This window comes from Tamandua tetradactyla, chromosome 3, assembly GCF_023851605.1.
Source record: "Tamandua tetradactyla isolate mTamTet1 chromosome 3, mTamTet1.pri, whole genome shotgun sequence".
Lineage (NCBI taxonomy): Eukaryota > Metazoa > Chordata > Mammalia > Pilosa > Myrmecophagidae > Tamandua > Tamandua tetradactyla.
The window spans coordinates 25,123,543-25,142,967 of NC_135329.1; the positions used below are offsets into that span (position 1 = coordinate 25,123,543).

A 19,425-nucleotide genomic window follows, 5' to 3' on the forward strand; every position below is an offset into this window, starting at 1 on the left:
TCCTGGCTAACTGCAATCTATGGCAAAAACCTGGAGAAAGAAAATATTTAGCACAGACATGAAACTGTGTCATCACTGTGAGCATTCCCTTTATTATATCATTATTTTATTATTTAGAATATTTATATTGATACATATAACATTTTATTATTTATTTGTAATAACATGTTTATTGTTATATAATATTGATATAATAAGCTCACTATTATAATGTATTAATAAATCACTGCAATGAAGTTTAACCATTGCATTATCTTTTTTGCCTGGCTCTGTTAGTACCTGTCTCTCCTACAAAGCCGTAAATATCCTAGTACAAGAACATTGTCTAGCTCACAGTGGTATCCCCAGGGCCTCCTAGCACTGGGGTTGAAATTTAGTAACTGTTCAAAATTATCTATTAAATTAATGTTGAGCAAGTTTACTGGAATGGGAAAGACCTTTTAAATCACTTATTTAAAGGCAACTCTTACAAAGAGAACAAGATTTGCCTAAGTAAAATTCCAACTCTTTCAAACAGATCACAAATCTCTTTTAAATTGACTGCAAAGTTTGAAAAGTCTTATGACACATGTAACGAACTAAAAAGATCACTTGTTTTAATGTCAAATCATTCTGACAAATTGATAGAAATTTTAAATTCATTCAGTATTGAAAATGTAGCGAAGATCATGAGCAGGCAATTCATCATAAAAAAGAATTGCAAATGTCCAATGAACATTAATACAATTTTAGCACACTAGCAATGTAAGAAATGCAAATTGAAACAAATTACTCAAATACGCTTCTTAAATTTGCAAAGATTTACTAAACTGACTGCTGAGTGTTGATACAGGTGTGACAAAACGGCTAGTTTCATGAACTACTAGTAAGAATATTAATTAGCACAATCTTTTCGGAGAGATTTGAATAAACAAATGTACAACCTAAAAAGTTGTTCATGATCCTTGCCCTGGAGATTGTTAACAAAGAAGAATTATTTGTAATATGCAGGAATATTTTATTTACAAGGACTTTTAGCCAGAAATTTTAAATGATGGTCGAATATTGGAAATATATTAAAATCCAAAAATAGGGATTAGCCAAATAAATTATAGGGTATCTACCCAACAGAACTCTTGCAACTATGATGTTGTAAAATATTTAATGCTTGGGTAATGTAAATGGCATATTGCTAACTGGGAGATGTAAGCTATTAAGGAGTTAGTGATACCTGGTGCATGAGTGACACTTTCTGTAGTATTAGCGGAAATAACTCTAAATTCAGGGATTAAGAAAATGCTTTTTTAATTATTAAATGTTACAAAGACACAAAACAATGAAGAAAATACGTTAATAAAAGTCATAACATTTTGAGAATTCAAATATGAAATTCTTTTAAAGTGGCCTAAGTTATTTAAGAACTTACATATCATTATAACCTATGTTTAATGCATAAAATGGTTTGCGTTTGCAAATCTATATAATAGTTTAAATAATTTTTCTTGAAACCAAAGCAATGTCTTCATAGTTTTTTGTTTTGGTTTATTTTTTAGCTTAGTTTTTTTTTTTAAGATTAGTTTCAAATGCTTCCCTGTGTCAAAGGGGCTATCTACTGAACTTCAGAGGGGGCACCCTAGCACAGTGGAAGGGACATAAGGCTGAGATACAACTAGGTGTGGAGTCTGGTTTTTCATTTCTCTCTGTAACTTAGTCAATAGGGTCTTCAGTCTTCTTATTGATAAAATGGGAATGGTAAAATAATGGCTATTATTTATCAACCACTTAGTATTGACCAGACATTGAAATCAGCGGATCACATATATTAGCTCCTTTAATCTTGACAACACCCTGTGAGTTACATACTACTGCACATCCTTATTTTACAGATGAGTAAACCCAGACACAAAGAGATTATTTCACTTGCCTGATGTCTCACAACGGCTCAGTCTTGCGTAAAACTTGAGCTCTTCTTCACTGTTGTCTACTGCTCATATTACATGAGAAATTAAGTAAGATAACATACGTGATGCTTATCACCGCACCTGGCACATTGTTAGAGCTTGAGTAATCACAGCAAGCATTGTCACAATAGTACCAACAGGGAGGATAATATTCAAATATCTGCTTATGGGCTCTTAACATAATGACTGCAGCTATGCTGACCCTCCCTTTTTTAGAAGGATTTTTAATCTTCAGTAAATCAGCCAGATGCTTAGTGATATTTAGACAGGCGGTATCCAGTAACATAATATTTAAAAGATATTTTGAATTCTAGCCAGGCCTTTTGACACCAAATTATTGCAGTCTATATTTCAGTTAATGGTCAGTGGAATTATCCTGGTTCTGTATTTTATTAATCCTCTGCAGCTTTGAATTTCTTATCTCTTTTGTTTTCAAAATGTCCCTACTGACTGTGCCTGGCCCCAGCAACTGAGGTTGCAGATAAGTCATGTTACAGCAGGAATGAAGGTGGGTCAAAGTACGGGTACTGTCGCAAAGTGAATGACACACTCATTCCCTGTAAAGCAAAGTAAGTGGCTTCCTTGTTTGACATTTCCTTCTCACAGAAATATTTTTCTTTCTTCAAGTTCATCAGAAACTAGGCGATTGGCCAGTATTAGCATAAAGGGATCTGGAAAATGCCTGGGTTTTTTTAGAGCAACCATGTACCCTGCTAATATTTAGGGGTTCTATTATTGAGGATGAAGGGGAGAATGAATGTAAAAGGGTCTGTTACAGGAAGAATTACAATTAAATAAACATTAATAGTCATGGACCTGATTTGCATTTGTATAAAACTGTATTTGGGATCCTACAATTTCAACTAAATAATTTTTTACTTTTCCTCAGTGATTCCATGTGTGGGAAGTTGTTCTGTCAAGGTGGGTCAGATAATTTGCCCTGGAAAGGACGTATAGTAACTTTCCAGACATGTAAAACATTTGATCCTGAAGACAGCAGTCAAGAAATAGGGATGGTGGCCGATGGAACCAAATGTGGGAATAAGAAGGTAAATTGAAGTTGTGACTCCCACGCAAAACATGTTTTTCCTTCTTTTTTGGTTCTCAGTTATTTACAAGTTGCTTATTTCTTAATTTACCAGAATCATCATACCTTGATACAATAGGAAGGAATTTGAATTAGAAGCACTTTGATAGAATTAAGACATAAGAGTGGTAGAGAGCATGATTAATAACAAAAATAAGCTCTGTCATTATATTCTAGTTCAAGCATTAGGACAAAGTTTAGAAACAATTGACTCATACAGACATGACTGCAAAAGCATATGAGTGTGTGTCATGCTGATAGCATGTAGCCATATATGTTTGCTTTCCCAGATTAGAACTTAAAGCCTACTAAACGTCCAGACTATGGGGTAGTTGGAATTCAGTTAATAGATTTGTACATCCGTTGAAAATATAATGAGTTTATAGTCTCAGGCACTCAAAATTCTTAGCCAAGGCCAACATGTTAGGTTTGATAATTAAGAAGCCCATCTGTTCTAGAAGATTAAAGCTATGCTGTTAATTGCATTAAGGTATCTATACCACCCAATAGCTGCCCTGATTTTTCATTGTGGTACAGCCAACCATGAAAATGCGTATTTATTTAATATTTATTAATATTTATATTTATTAGACATATTTATTTAATATATTTTGGCTACTTAAATGTAAATTCATTCCATTCACTAATGCAAGCACATTTTAAACTTCGTAGTTCAGTATAGGAAATTCTTTTAAAATATTTTGCAGGGCGGGCCACGGTGGCTCAGCAGGCAGGAATGCTTGCCTGCGATGCCAGAGGATCCGGGTTCAATTCCCAGTGCTTGCCCATATTAAAAAAAAAAAAATTGGAAAGTAATTATAGAGAATTACCTTAAATCAATAAATATTTGTGGACTTCCCACAAATATTTGTGTGTACCAAGCAGTGTGATGGGTTGCACAGATAGAGACGTAAATGTGATTGAAATGGTATCCGAGCCCATATACTTACAGATAAAAAGTTAGGAAAGTCTGTAACTGCTTGCAATTATAATGTTTGTTCTTGCCCTCACAGTGCTTACCTTCTTCCTTTCTGCTATAGTTTAAGTCAGAATTAAGAACAAGAAATTTCATATAAAGTAGAGGCCCTTAAATGGATTTTCCAGTTCCTAGACACTAATTTCTTCATGTTTTCTATGGCAAAGCTTTCAAAGACATTCAATCTTCATGGCAAGGCATATGTCCCCCATTTCTGTCTCTTCTAGAGCTAGGTCTTTCATGACTGCCATGAAAGATGCAGTACTTGGGCATTTATGTCTATTTGATTTTAAGGGGAGGAGAGTTACCTGGACCAAGGTGAAATTAAGGTATTCCCAGGTCTCCTGGTATTAGTCATCCTTGTTCTTATTGTTCATCTCTTAACCTCTCATGCAGTCATTGCTTCTGAAGTATAGAATGGTTTGGATATTTCTTATAGGAAGAGATTTAGTTAGCCAGCTCTTGTTGGGTTGGCTTAACTAAAGACAATATTGTTATCTCCAGAGTCCATCTTCAATTCCTTTCTCCATTCCCTTCTACACATACACAATGAAGAGGAGACTATCTTTTTGATTTTTGATGATAATCACATGGCATTGCACACTTTACCCGGGATCTATTGGCCTCTTAACATACATCTCTTAAGTCTTAAGTTTCTTATCTGTAATAAAAAGAATGCAACCCTAACGCCTGCATTTTTTTTCTTTATTCAAGGTTCTGTTGCGAAACATTTCTACCAGTTACTCAATTTCCCTTTTTTCTTCTCAATTCCAAGTTCCTTTTTTTCTGCCTCTTAATCATTATGACAGATAAATAATTCTTTTTATTTTATATTTATTTTCTTCAGATTCCTGCCATGCCAATTTGCATGCTGTATCAGGGTGCTTTAGGCTGCAGGGAATAGAAAAACAACTAAAATGAACTTCAAACAATTCATCATTTTTGTGTAAATCAAGAGTGTGGTTAGTTCAGTGGTAGAACATCATAATCGAGGATCCGGTTTCCTTTTATCTTTGCTTTCTGCCATCTCCAGTGTTGGCATAGCCACTCATGCTGCCTCACTCACAGCCCAAAATTGCTGCCCCTCTTTCCAGGCCATTCATACAGATAATAATGACAGGGGCAGGAAAAGAAAGGTTTTCTTCATGTCTTTTCCTTAAAGTAAAGAAATCGTTCTTAGAAGCATCCTCCCAGTAGTCTTAGTATCATTTTTCATTGCCCAGAATTGTCTCACCCATCCACTCTTAAATCATTACCTGTCAAGGGAAAGGGCATAACCATGGTTGGCCTAGGTTTGGTGAAATTCACCCGTAGAGTTAGAGAAGGTCTCAGATACTCCTGAAGCACATGAGTGTCCAACATCTGAATAAAGCCGAGACCTGTGGCAAACAATGCCATCTGCCATCCATAAAGCAACTTGAGTTAAGAAAAGAAGCTTTAAAGTTATTTTTAGCAGTAGAACATTTTATTCAGACAAAATCATATGAGTAAGCCCAAATATACAAAATAAAAGCAGAATAACCCTAGGGCTAACCCTAAGATGGGGCGCTGGACAATGCTTCTGCCATTCATTAATGCATACATGTATTCATTCCTTCAATAGCATTTAATAAGTACTTAATGTGTTTAGCACTCTTGGTTAAACTTAGTAAATTTTAGTGCCCCAAAGTAGGTCAGTGCTCAATAAATGAAAACCTTTATGATAACAATAAAGAGAATATTATTAAAACTATTCAATTTTACATAAATGGGTATTTTAATATTACACTGATGTGATGTTAACATATATTTTCTCTAAGTTTTTGTTTGGAATGGGCACCTGGTATCATATGCAATGCTTAGTTCAATGCTAAGTTGTAAATACCACAACCTTAGGAGTTGAACTGAAGCTGTGAATTAAGGGACCAAATAATAAAGACTGAGGTAAAGTAAGGTAGTCTTATTTAAAGAAGATTTCCTAATTGTCTCATTATAAAAATTATCTATATCCCATCTCCCTTTTCCAAAAGGATGCAGTGATTTCCATAATTAAAACGGTGAGTTTCAGAACCAAAAAGGGTGATTAATAAATATAAGAGTAAATTCCAAAGAATCAACAATTTGCAGAGCTAAAAGCCATTGGATGTTAACATCAACTTCATGTTTTTCATCTCACTCTCAGGTTTGCATTAATGCAGAATGTGTCGATATAGAGGGAGCCTACAAGTCAACCAATTGCTCATCTAAGTGCAAAGGACACGCCGTAAGTGTGAAAATATGATTCCCTAAATCTATCAAATCTTATGTAATACTAGGTAAGTTGTCATGAGCTAAAGCTATGTTTTCAGCATTAAATGATTAGCATTATTAAGTTTGTCTAGCCCTGCAGTAATGTGGTCAGTGAAAAATTTCTTCTAAGAACCTGTTACTGAAATTAGTATTCTCAATTCATAAGTTACATAGATAGAGGAAAGGCTACATGAAGAGCAGGGGTTATTCTCTGTCAGAATGTGGTGCATTATAGATGAGTAAGCCCTGGGGTTTGTGGTAACTTTAGTGGGGAAACTAACAGAATCATTGCTCCTCTAGATTTGTGATCATGAGCTCCAGTGTCAGTGTCAAGAAGGATGGGCTCCTCCCGATTGTGATGATTCCACAATGGTCTTCCGTAGGTAACATTACACATCTAGCCTGAGAAATCTGCTCTACTCTTCCAAGTTTTCATTTTGAATTATGTAAGACCCCATTGCCTCTTTTCTCCCCTCCTGAAATTCCTGCCATGTAAATATTGAATGTTTTCTGCCCTTGCCCTGATCTCTGCAAAGCAATTTCTCACTATTTTTTTGAAATACTTTCAGGCTTTAGGAGGCTATTTTGTTTTTGTATTTTGACAAAAATGTTTTAGTTGTTTTAAATGGAAGGGTTGGTACAAATTTCCCAGACTACCATTAAGAGAAACAGGAGAGACTGACTATACTTAGTCTTCAATTAGTTCCATCTTCAACTCCAACCCTCTTCAGTCATAACACTCCCCATCTGCTCTTTGACCTGTCTTGGCTGCCAGACCATGTCCTTTTGAATTAGGAGTGTTTGGGGAATTACTGCCACATTCCTCTTTGTTGTCTTTGATATCATGTTGCTTCTCCTAAATGAAGAGTTAAAATTTTGTCTTCCGTGCATCTTTTTGTTGTTCTGAAGATATCCTTATCTTTAACAGGATTTCCTCCTAGCTTATTTTCCTTCAACCTTTAGGGATATGATTTATTATGGCAGGTGGAGCATACTAGAATGTCTGAGCTGAAGTCATTGCCTTACCTAGAATTCTGCTTCTGCTCTATCTGAGTTTGTCTGCATGTGTGCATGTTCACAGTTGTTATTTTTTTTCTTGCATTTATACAAAATTTAACCTGGGTATTGATGTGCTAATATCTCTAATAAGAGAACTGTGACTGTTTGCATTGCTCTTCAAAGCTATACCTCCGGCTCTCATTTTTCCCTCTGTTTTGAAAGAAATAAATACTTGAGGTAGCAAAAGACTGAAGTTATGCCCATTATTTAGTTAGTAAATTAAAGAGAACACATTCTTCAATTCACAGAGTCACTTCTTTTCTGCTCATAATAATTCCTGTAGAGAACAACCATCAAATCAATAATTGCTCTATCAAGTCTTTCTAAAGTCACTTCTAGCTCCTTTTCTCCTACTGACAAAAATATAATGTTAAGACTTCAATTTGTTTTTCTCGGTTTCCTTCTAAGGCTGCATTCAAAAATATTTCTTCCATTTTCGCCATCCTTCCTACTCCATTTTATCTTCACATCCCTAAGACCTTCATTTTCTGATTATCACAAACATCATCTCTTCTAAGAATTTTCAGTAATATGATGCTTTATATACCTCATATTGAATGCCTCATAAATACTGCATTACTTAAATATTGTTGCACTAAATATGATTAAAATATGTTTTCATTTCACTGATTAGGAGAGATTTTCCAGGGAATGCCGTTCATTGGAGAAACAGTAGCTGAAATTGTGATAAATAATGAAATAAGGTCTAATGTGATGTGTGGATGTGAAGTTCTCTCATCCTTCGCTGGGCCCTCTGTTCTCTTTGATTCAGACTTCTCCATTGTGGTTGGAGTGCTGTTCCCAGTAGCAGTCATATTTGTGGTTACTGCTATAGTAATCCGGCACCACAGCACCAGAGGAAAGCAGAAGAAAGTTCAGAGGTAAGACTTTATCTCGCTTTGGGAACTTACTGACCTCCATTTTACTTTTATTTCAAGGGTTTGACCCAAATTCTTAAATTTAGTTTTGTTTCACTTCAAATATTTAGAAATATGTGCAGTTATTTATATTCTAGAACTAGAAGCTGGGGATCCCTTCTACCAGGAATCCTTTACAGCATGACATTTGTCTTTTTCTTCTGTTGGTCTCTATTTATAATTAATAATAATAGTAATAATAGCCATCATTAAAGAATTTATATTGATTAAAAATATGATATATAGTATTTATTGATCACTGATTATACAAAGCCCTTTTACATCCATTATCTCCTTTGATCTTCACAACAATTTCATGAGATAGTTATTATTTCCATTTTACAGATCCTTAAAACAATCCCACAAGGTTAAGCACATCACATTTTTGTTTTTTTTTTTTAGCATGGGCAGACACCAGGAATTCACATCACATTTTTTTTAAAGAAGATATTTTTATTGAGATTTCTTCACACACCATACAGTCTATCCAAAATATGCAATCAGTGGCTTACAATATCATCACATAGTTGTGTATTCATTACCATTATCATTTTCAGAACATTTCCTTTACTCCAGAAAAAGAAATAAAAAGTACAAAGAAAAAACCCATGAATTCCATACCCTTTACCCCTCCCACTCGTTGACCACTGGTATTGTGATCTATGCAAATTTCTTATGCCTTACTCCCCCCCCCATTATTTAATCACTTATTTTGTTCTTATTTTTGTACTAATACATCCATACCCTGGATAAAGGGAGCATCAGCCACAGGTTTCCACAATAACACTGTCACATTGTAAAAGCCATATAATTATACAAAAGACTACTAGAATACCGTTCAACAGTTTCAGGTATTTCCCTCTAGCTATTCTAATATACTAAAAACTAAAAAGGGATATATATATATATATATATAATGCATAAGAATAACCTCTAGAATAACCTTGCAACTCTATTTGAACTCTCTTTGCCACTGAAACTTTATTTTGTTTCATTTCTCTCCTCCCCTTTTTGGTCAAGAAGGCTTTCTCAATCCATGATGCCAGGTCCCAGCTCATCCCTGGGAGTCATGTACCATGTTGCCAGGGAGCTTTACACCCCTGGGTGTCATGACTCATGTAGTGGGGAGGACAGTGAGTTCACCTGCCCAGTTGGCTTAAAGAGAGAGGCCACATATGAGCAACAAAAGAGGTTCGGGGGGAGGGGGGTAATTCCTTTTTTTTTCCTTCTATTTTTTTATTTAGAAAAATCTTCACACACATACTTTCTATACGTGGTGCACAATCAATGGCTCACAATATCACATAGTTGTATATTCCTCACTATGTTCATTTTTTAGAATATTTGCATCACTCCAGAAAGAGAAATAAAAAGAAAAAAGAAAAAAACTCATTCATACCATTCATATTACTCCTTCCTCTCATTGGCCACTAGTGTTTCCATCTATCCAATTTATTTAGCTGATATGGAAACAGATGCTCAAAGAGGGTCACAAACTTGTTTAATGTCTTCCAAAGTTTAAGTAATATACTATCATAACTTTCTAGCACTTTTTAAGACTAATGTATTTATCCATAATGATTTCTAATAAATATTGAATGAATAAGAACTCATTAATGAAATTACATAATTTAAATAAAGTTGAATTTCAATATCATCATTATCATAGATCAGGGCTCTGTAGAGGATCAAAAAGGAAACCACTTGCAGTGGTTATGAATTATAGGATAAGGAAAGCAGCTAAAATAAGGAACTAAAAGTGCAACAATTTTCTAAGGAACCCAGACAATAACCAACAATGAAACAATGGGCAAAGGCAGTTGATGAACTTCTACTGACATTCTCCATCATATAAAGTGTTAAGTCACTGTACATAAAACGTTTTCTCCTACAGGCCACTGTCTGCTGCTGTCACCAGGCCACATAAACACAAGAGGAAACCCCGATCAGTGAAAGCAGTTCAACCCCAAGAGGTTAACTATATTTTATACCGTTTTTCATGAGCTCTGATTGGTGATTCTGTCACCCTCTTTTCTAACCACCTGTCAATTTCTATCCAGAAGCATTTTACGAATCCACTTCATCAATTAATATGTAACAAGGATTGTGGATTTGAAAGTACCCACAATCAGAAAATTCTCCTTTACCCTTTGATAAATGTGAAAAAAAGAGTCTCCCTAAAATTCAGAGGCTATTTTGCTGGGGTTCAAGAAATGAGAAGAGAATAAAGAGAACTTGGAGAAGCAAATGCTGGATGTCACTCTTTCCTGATCCTAGGTTGATTCTTTTTGTAAATTTTCCAATAGAGACAACAAATATGTTTGTTAACTGTTACTTCCTTGGTTGTGTCCAGTAGGCTTAGAGATTTTAGTTGAAGTTCGTCAATGAAATCTAATTTCTTGGTGTTATCTTAGCTCCCATGCCTTGAAAGGACTGTTTATTAGAAGCTGTACTTAGGAAACTTATTATTTCATTTAAAAATATTATTTCTTCTTTTTAGATGAGTCAGATGAAGCTCCATGTATCTGAACTACCAATTGAAGGCACTGAACCCCTAGCTTCTTTTGTGAGTGTAACTGCTCTTAAATCACACCTTCAAGGAAATGTGACTGAAAGATATAACCCCAGTGCCTAAATATTCTCCACAAGAATGTTGAAATTTGTGTGAATATTAATGTAAAATTAGATTCATCTGCAAAACTTTTTGAAAATATGAAATGGGAGAAAGCATGTTTCTCTATGTTACCCCTAAATTTGAATGTCCAGACTGGGAAGAGGATAACTGCTTACAAGAAGAGTACCAGTCTGCTTCACAGCTACCATATCATGTGCTAGATGTTATTGGCCTTATTTCCTAACCGTATGTGTGGACCTAAATGAAAGCAATCAAAAACTCAGGTTTAGAACCTGCTGATGGGTGAAATCATGTATTTTCCATTTCTGAAGATGATTTAATCCTTTTCATTAAGCACACCCATTTTCAGGGCCCCATCCTTGAACTAAAATCTTTATCTCTTTATTAGCTAATTACAAAGCCAGACTTTCCACCACCGCCGATTCCTACATCCATATCATCTTCCTCTTTCCTTGTAAGTATCAAACGGTCACTGAGTGATTCTTTTTTAATGTATCTGGTGCCCAATGAGAATAATATATCTAAATCCATGGGATCTTAGTCAAATTACAGCTTCCTGTGGCTAATGTGAGATATTGTAGCACATTTGTGCTAGGGATATTTGGAGAAAACAAGGCCTAGTTACTGTCTATTGACTACTGCAGACATTAATCCTTTGTTATGAAAATCGGTACTACTGTTGTGTAATTTTTGAAAAATAAGAAATAGTCCTGCTGTATGAGGTAAACTCTCTTTTGAAGGTTCATCTCTAATGTTTATTTTAGGAGATTTAAAATCGTATCTATCATAGAACAAGGCCTGTTATTAGTCACACTCTCCTAGAGGAGATAGGATACACATAATATATCACATATAGGCAAGCCTGGAATAAAAGTCAGGCACTAATGAAGTAGAATATATAATTAATTCACTTATCAAATAGTTACTGGGTATGTTCCTTACGCTTAGTATTGTGATGTGGGTAAATGATAAAGAGTTAAAATACAAGTTCCTTTTAAAATTTTACATTTCCGGTGGTAAAACAAATGATATATGCATAAAGAACTTAAACCTTCAATTACTATTTGTGCTAAAATGCGTAACATTAACAATAAGAATATGGTAAGGTGAAAATGAATGGAGTTGGAATGGCTAAAGCTGGAGGAAGTCCCATTGATTGAGTAGCTGGACCCTTATGGTTGGATAGAATTTAAATTGGTGAAGAGGAGATGAACAATGATTTTTAAAAGGAAGTAAATATCAGCTAACATGAGAAGAGCATAAAATTTCTAAGATCTAACATTATTGTTGCCCCTAATATAGTATAAAGACACAAATGCGCTGCCTTCTACTGTTTTCGACGATAAGTCAACATCTACACCAAAGGTAAGAGATCCATAGCCAAACTATTCTAATCCTGCAGCATTCCTAGTGACAAGGAAAGAAGTACCGACCATGCCTTCCTTGAAGTTCACTAAGAAGCATGCATGATTCTGGGATGGGTCCTAACATGAAGGTTTCTGGGTTTGTCCGGTAACTAAGAGGAGGGAGATGGAAAGATCTAAGCTAGAAAAGTATGATGGTTTTCAAATTCTTCATTTTTTCAGAAATGTGTCCAATGGGATATTGAGAGTGAAGATGATCTCCTACAGCATAAATAACCAATATCCCATGCTTCTTCTCCTGTTCCCTTTCCCTCCCATATTATGATATTTGAATCCCTCTGTGATATTTTTTTTCTCACCTTCCTTCCTTCCCTCCCATGCTTCCATATCTCCATTGGTAATACATCATCTAAACTATAAAATAGGAAGTATAACTACAGGAAATTTATTTCCATTTCTTAATAGTTCATATTTACATAAAATAGAAGTCTAAGTTTTAAAGAGAAATGGATCATTTAAGAGTTTTATCTTTTTAGGGATCAAATCCAGAAGTCTGAAGCAACAGCTAAGCAAAGATTGGTGGGATAGTCAACTCTGAAGACTAGACATTCTGGATTGAGGAGAAATAAACTTGCTTCATACTACCATTTGCTTTTGATATCCAAAAAAGTTAACATTCCTTGATTAACAAAATGTTTTGAAGAGATTAGACAATATTTTTCAAGAGAGATGTACCCTTGAGAATCTTTGTATGGATCTACAATTCCTATTCTCCATGCTCATGGGAAAGAAGATGACTCTGAAGTAACAGCTATTACGTTTAAATCACTAATGAGGTGACTTTCCTAGGCCCCCTTTTGTTTATTGTGATACTAACAACTATTTGTCCAAATGTTTTAAACACCTGAATTTGCTCAAGGTGTTTGATTTAATGAAGAACAAACAAAAAAACTCAAAGGAAACCAGGTGGGTTGGGAGAAAAATTGTACATTCATCACTAGATGCATAGCAGTCCCCTTGTGTTTTAACCATTATCTTGTCAAATTAGAACCCTCAGTTAAGAAGAAAATTATGTAAATGCTAGATACTCTCTGTGTTATATAAGATGTCTCTTTCCTACATTATCTTGTGAAATCCTTGTTAGCTATGTCATTCACAATTTTCTACGATTGAATAAAATCTTATTAATTAAAAATGTTTTATTATCATAGAAATTTGCATAATTTAATTACTAGCAAGGTTAAAGTGAGCTTCACTTTCCATATATAGAAAATTTTAGTTAAATAAATTAATAGTATAAACTCAAGTTGAAAACTTGTGGCCTATAGGCCATGTTTAGCCTGCAGATGTATTTTATGTGTCCTGAATGATGTTGACTACACAGTATTTTGAAATATTTTGAATTTATTGTCAATATTTAAAAATTGGGGATCTTGAATAAACATCTAGATTCTAAACTTTCTAAAAGTAATCAAATCGTCTTTTAACAATGGAATAAATTGCCCAATAGCCACAATCAGCTTAGTTAAGTAGTGGTGGTGTAAATGTATTTGGTGGTCCATCAAAGAACACTCTTATTCTTTGCTTTCAGAACACCAATTTTATTTGGGCATCCATCATTTAGGAAAGGTGATTCTAATCCCATCTCAGGGATAAATCCCAATTACTCTAAATCAATCATAATAATGTAAATTCCTTTGGTTAATTTGGGATAAGCATTACAACACTTTTTGGCCAATGACCTGAGGGAAGAGGTGTTTTAGTGAGTTTCTTGGAATTACTTCTTTATCCTGGCTTCCAGGTGGTGGCACACAGATATCCATCTCACGTTATGGCAGCCATATTGTAATTATAAGGTGGGAATACCAAATAAGATAGAAGAGAAAGATGAAAAGAATGGTCATTTAATAACGCCATTGAATTGCTGGATTTATTATCACTGGAATCACACCACATTTTGTTGGAGTTTCTTGTTATGTGATCAATAAATTTTCTTTATTGTTTAAGCCATTTTGAGTTGGGTTTTCTCTTACTTGCCACAGAAGTCATCCAACTAATAAAGAAGTTGCTTTCCAGTTTATCATCACAGAATTATCAAAGAATGCGCTCTCCAGTTTATCATCACAGCCAAATGTGCATTACACATTTGTATCACTTATCTGGCCCCTATAGGCCTTTCTCTCCATGGAGGAGGACATTGCCCACAAAAAATTCATCTGCCTTTACAGTGTGTAGTTCTAGATAAGCTCACTCTGGCTTCTAAAAGGAAGCTCAATCCCATTCAACACAGAGTCCACCTATCAAATTACACCTTTCACCATTGTAGGAGCCTTTTTTCCATGTAACAGCTTTCTCAAAAGCACCTCAAAACTGTAATTTAATCTGACATGTGAGGTTCTGGAAGATTCTGTCCTGGCCCAGAAATAAATTTCTATTTCTTATACGACTGCAGTGTACTTATGACCAACCTATGAGTCTCTTCTGTTATTTGTCTGTTTGTTTTGTTTTAATTTCTATATCCTCAGCAATAGATTTACCTCATTCTTTTTAATATCTTTAGGATAGAAATCTTGAATCCATACATTCTGAACTAGCCACCTACCTAGGCTAGAAATAAAGCATATACTCTCAGAGAGTGGCATCTGAAACATTCCTGTGGGTTCTGAAATGATGATGCTAAGTCCTTGATGCAGAGACGTTATAGGTCCCTTATGGAGGTATATAAGTGGAGGATAATGCCAAGTATTTTCTTATCATAAGACTTTGAACCAACTCTACCAAATTTCCTGGTCAACTGAACAGTACTGCAGAATAGCTTAGAAGATTTACAGTAAAGACTTTTTACTTCATAGTCCTGTTTACAGACTGCAATATACTAACTGCATCTCTAGGAAAGGTTAGCTAATATATTAACTTTAAGGGAATTCCACTGATTTGACATTTAACCACCTCAAGTATGCCACTGAGCCTATTTATCATGAGTTATATTTACCCTCTCCACATTTTTTAACAGATTAAATTATGGTCTTATCTAGGTACCCTATGGCTGATAACATAAGGTTTCCCTAAATACCCCTTAACACCTCACCAAGTTACTCGTTTTTTTTTTTTTTTTTTTTTTCTTTTCTGAGTTTTGGGAATGCTTTTAACTTTGCACAAAATAGTGAAGTATGCAGCTTCAATCAGAGGATATAGTAAGGATGAAACTATTCATTCATGTATTAAGGAACTGCGGACATTCTTTCATCAACACCCAGCTGGGAACTGAGGGCATCCTTTGGTCAACAGCCAGCTGGGAACTGAGGGCATCCTTTGGTCAACAGCCAGCTGGGAACTGAGGCCCTTAGTAAAATAAATGTGGAGGAAATGAATTCTGCCAACATTTGCTGAATGACCTTGGAACAGATCCTGTCCTAGTTGAATCTGGACTGCAACCTTGTAAGAAACTTTGAAGCAGGCCCAAGCTAAGTTATCACAGACTCTGCACCCACAGAAACAACTGTTTTAGTTTCGTAGGCTGCTGAAAGCAGATGCCATGAAATGGCTCAGCTTAAACAATGGGAATTCATTTTTTACAAGCTTACGGTTTTAAGGCCGTGAAAATATCCAAATCAAAGCATCATCAAGGTGATACTTTCTTTCCAAAGCTGGCTGCTGAAGATCCTTTTCTCCTCTGCCACATGGCAAGGCACATGGCGGCTTCTGCTGATCTCCCCCTTCTCTTCTGGGATTCATTGCTTTCAACTTCTTGCCTTGACTTTCTATCTGTCTGTCTGCATTGCCTTCTCCTTTAAAGAACTCTGGTAATAGATTAAGATCCATCCCAAATAATGAGGGCCACAATATAACTGAATATCCTCATCAAAAAGTTCTACTTACAATGGATTTTCATCCACAGGACTGGATTAACTTTCAGAATATGATTTTCAGGAGTACAAGTTCTAAACCATCTCAATTAGTGTGTATTCTTTTAATCTGCTATATTCTGGGGCAATATATTATGCAGTAATTGATAACTTTTACCGGGGGGGTGGGGATCAAATATTGCAAATGCTGTCAAAATCAGATAGATTTAGATAGAATTAACCACTATATTTAACAGGTCTTTCATCATCTCAAAACTTTTCTCCCTTCTTGCTCCATATATATTCCCTTTCATTGTTCTCCTTTCTTCTTTAGGAATACCGATTTTCCACACGCAATCTTTGATGGTCACTCTTCGTGGTCTCTCTCGTTTTTATTTCTTTGTTTTCCTCTTAGCATTTTTTGGAAAAATCCACAAGTCTGTCTGTAAATTTTTGATTTTATGCTCCATACTGTTGATCCTGCTCTTTGCTAATTTTAAGACATTTCATAATTATTTCTCATATTTGCTTAATAACATTCTCTTCTTTCTTATTTCACTTAAATTTTATAAAAGTGGCTTCTTAACCATCTTTGTTGTTTGTTTCCAGGATCTCATTTGTTAAATTAAAATAACAAAATATATTCTCTGTAAATTTTATTACTGATTCTAACAGTATGTCCTTCCTCAACCCCTTGGGTACTATGCTCCCCCTCTTTCTCAAACATATTATTTCATAGGTGTCAGGTTGCTGTTTGCACATTCGGCTCATACTAATGTTATAAAGGTTCTACCCTGATCTCTAACTTCCTTCTATTTTATTTCTTTGCTGTTAGAATCCATCTTTTGGGCTTAAGTGAAAAGCTTTGGGACACTAGCACTCTGAGTATAATAGGGAAATAGTTTGACCATGAGCAAATATCACAAATTCTTTTCTTTCCAGGCTTTTCTTTCTTTTTAGCAAAAGTGGTCTTGTTGGAGCTAGGCAAGGAGTGGCACACACAGCCTTATGGATTATACTGAGATCTACCTCACTAGGGAAGGTCTGACACTTTGGGAGAAAGCCTCTCCATCAACAGAATCTACAACATCCAGGCACATCTGCTCTTGAATTCAGTCTAGCCTCTTCTGCTGGAAGAACTCAGCCTAGTCTTTGCTGCTGCTTCCAGAGGAAGGCTCTCCTTTACCAACACCAACTTCAGATACTTTTTGGTGGCCCTGGGTGGTCTGCTATATTACCAAACACTAATAAAAAATAAGATTCTATTACTATTGTGCTAAGTAATGTTATGAAAATTAAAACCTTACAAAAGTAAAAATTATAATATATAATTTATTGTGAAGCCAACTGTTTTAGTTTGCAAGCTGCTGGAATATAATATACCAGAAATGGAATGGAGTTTGAAAAGTAAATTTATTAAGTTGTAAGTTTACAGTCCTAAGGCTGTGAAAATGTACAAACTAAGGCATCCAGGGAAAGATACCTTGCATCAAGAAAGGGTCAAGAACACCTCTGTCAGCTGGAAAGGCATGTGATAATATCTGCTAGTTTTCTCTCCTGGCTTCTCGTTTCATAAGAATTCCTGGGGGTGTTGTGTTCTCCTTCTGCATCTCCAAAGATCTCTGCCTGTGTGGCTCTCTTGGCTCTAAAGCTATTTCCAAAATGGTCCCTTCTTAAAGGGCTCCAGTAAGCAACCCCACCTTGAATGGGTGGAGGAACATCTCCACGGAAACCATCTAATCAAAAGTTACCACCCACAATTTGGTGGGTTACATCTCCATGGAAATAATAAAAGAGATCCCACCCAGCAATACTGAAGGAGAATTAAAGAACTTGGCTTTTCTGGGGCACAGGACAAATTAAAACTAGCATAACTCTCTCTCACTCAGGACTTGTGTTGAAGTCCAAACTTTTTGGGATGCATCTACCATTTTAATATTACACGGTTAAGTTATTTATGTGGTACTCACATCACAGAGATTTTTAACTTTAAAAAACTTGTCAAAAATAACATTATTTTAAAATTTACACAAATAACAAATATGCAATGTTTATTTAATGCTCTGTATAAAATAATATAAACTTCTTGTAGGAAATTTGGAAAACTAAGATAAGAAAAATCTTCTCTAATCCCACTCCTTAGATATAATTAATATTAACAGTTAGTAATATGGCTATCTCGCATTTATCCTTTTCCTTTCTCTATTTATGTCTGATATATAAATTAAATACTCATTTTTAATTCACACTATTTTATTATTATTCCAAATTTTATTTAAAATTATGCCTCAAATCTACAAGGTAATATTAATGATTGTGCATAATGCCTTATGAATATATTCATACTTTATCATTCCACATGTAAGCCTTTTTTTTACATTTTCTTACTATAAAAATAATGCAGCATTGACTATTCATGTATATACCATCTTTGAGCAGTTCTCTGCTGCAATTTGGGTTCCTAGGGAAGCAGATTCTGAAATGGGTTTCTGCACACAGGAAGTCTAATATGGAGCGCTTTCAGGGACAACATCTCTGTAATGGAATGGAAGCAAGCACGATTGGCAGAAGGAGAAGTTGGAGGTGACGGTACACAATGAAAGCCCTAGCTGGCCCTGCCCAGCTCTGAACCTGGTGTGAGCCTTTAGATGGTACCAAGTTGGGACAAAAGGGCACTGTGGAGAGCCGCCTCCCGGGTCGGGCCTAGTGGACACGCCGCAGCCTGCCCTAGAGTTCCCCCCGCCCATCGAGTGAGCCAAGATGGCGCCCGCATCCTGCCTCCGCGTATGACGTACGCGCCCGCCAACCCTGTCTACCAATCACCCTTGTATACGTGGCGTTAGCCCATTGGGTTTGGATTTTGTATATAAAGGCGTTACCCGGACGGGGAAAGCGAGACGACCCGCAGGGAGCCGTACCTGACGGCCGCATAGAGGTTGCTCCCCCGTGGGGTATTTTAGCCCGCGCGGAACCTGTTACAAAGAATGCAAGCTTAGCTCCAGTAAAAGTCTGTGCTCACAACCGCCGCGTGTTACGGATTCGTGTCTGCCATTCAAGTCGGTTTGTCTGCGTCTGTCTCTCTCTCCTCTGTCCCCTTCGCCGGCCGGGGGCTTGACGCTGAGCGAGAAGTCCCGGACAGGGCACAGACTTTATCCCCTCATGTCATGCAGATATAGCACGTGGTTTGCTCTGGAGAGGGGTGTGGTATGACTGTGAGCACGATGACTTTACTCAGTGGAAGCATTTTCCAAAGATGACTGAATGCTTTCTGTGGGCAGCACTGCCAACAACTGGGGAAATAAGTTTTTCTGATCTTTAGGGGAACTCGGTGGCC

At 36.0% G+C, this 19,425-nt stretch overlaps 1 protein-coding gene across 5 annotated transcripts in view; it reads left to right on the forward strand.

Moving 5' to 3' along the window:
* The window catches only part of ADAM28 (ADAM metallopeptidase domain 28), a 67,622-nt gene extending 53,373 nt beyond the window's left edge, over nucleotides 1-14,249 (forward strand). For 3 of the 5 annotated variants that reach the window (XM_077152819.1, XM_077152822.1, XM_077152821.1), the window contains 10 exons: nucleotides 2,407-2,509; nucleotides 2,830-2,989; nucleotides 6,165-6,245; nucleotides 6,572-6,650; nucleotides 8,103-8,211; nucleotides 10,142-10,220; nucleotides 10,748-10,813; nucleotides 11,271-11,336; nucleotides 12,185-12,247; nucleotides 12,783-14,249. In XM_077152819.1, coding sequence (XP_077008934.1) covers nucleotides 2,407-2,509; nucleotides 2,830-2,989; nucleotides 6,165-6,245; nucleotides 6,572-6,650; nucleotides 8,103-8,211; nucleotides 10,142-10,220; nucleotides 10,748-10,813; nucleotides 11,271-11,336; nucleotides 12,185-12,247; nucleotides 12,783-12,803 — 827 coding nt within the window. In that variant the 3' untranslated portion in view covers nucleotides 12,804-14,249. Of the gene's footprint in view, nucleotides 1-2,406; nucleotides 2,510-2,829; nucleotides 2,990-6,164; nucleotides 6,246-6,571; nucleotides 6,655-8,102; nucleotides 8,212-10,141; nucleotides 10,221-10,747; nucleotides 10,814-11,270; nucleotides 11,337-12,184; nucleotides 12,248-12,782 lie in introns of those variants that run through there. The other 2 variants (XM_077152820.1, XM_077152823.1) reach the window with 2 other exon arrangements.
* The last annotated feature ends 5,176 nt before the right edge of the window (nucleotides 14,250-19,425 follow it).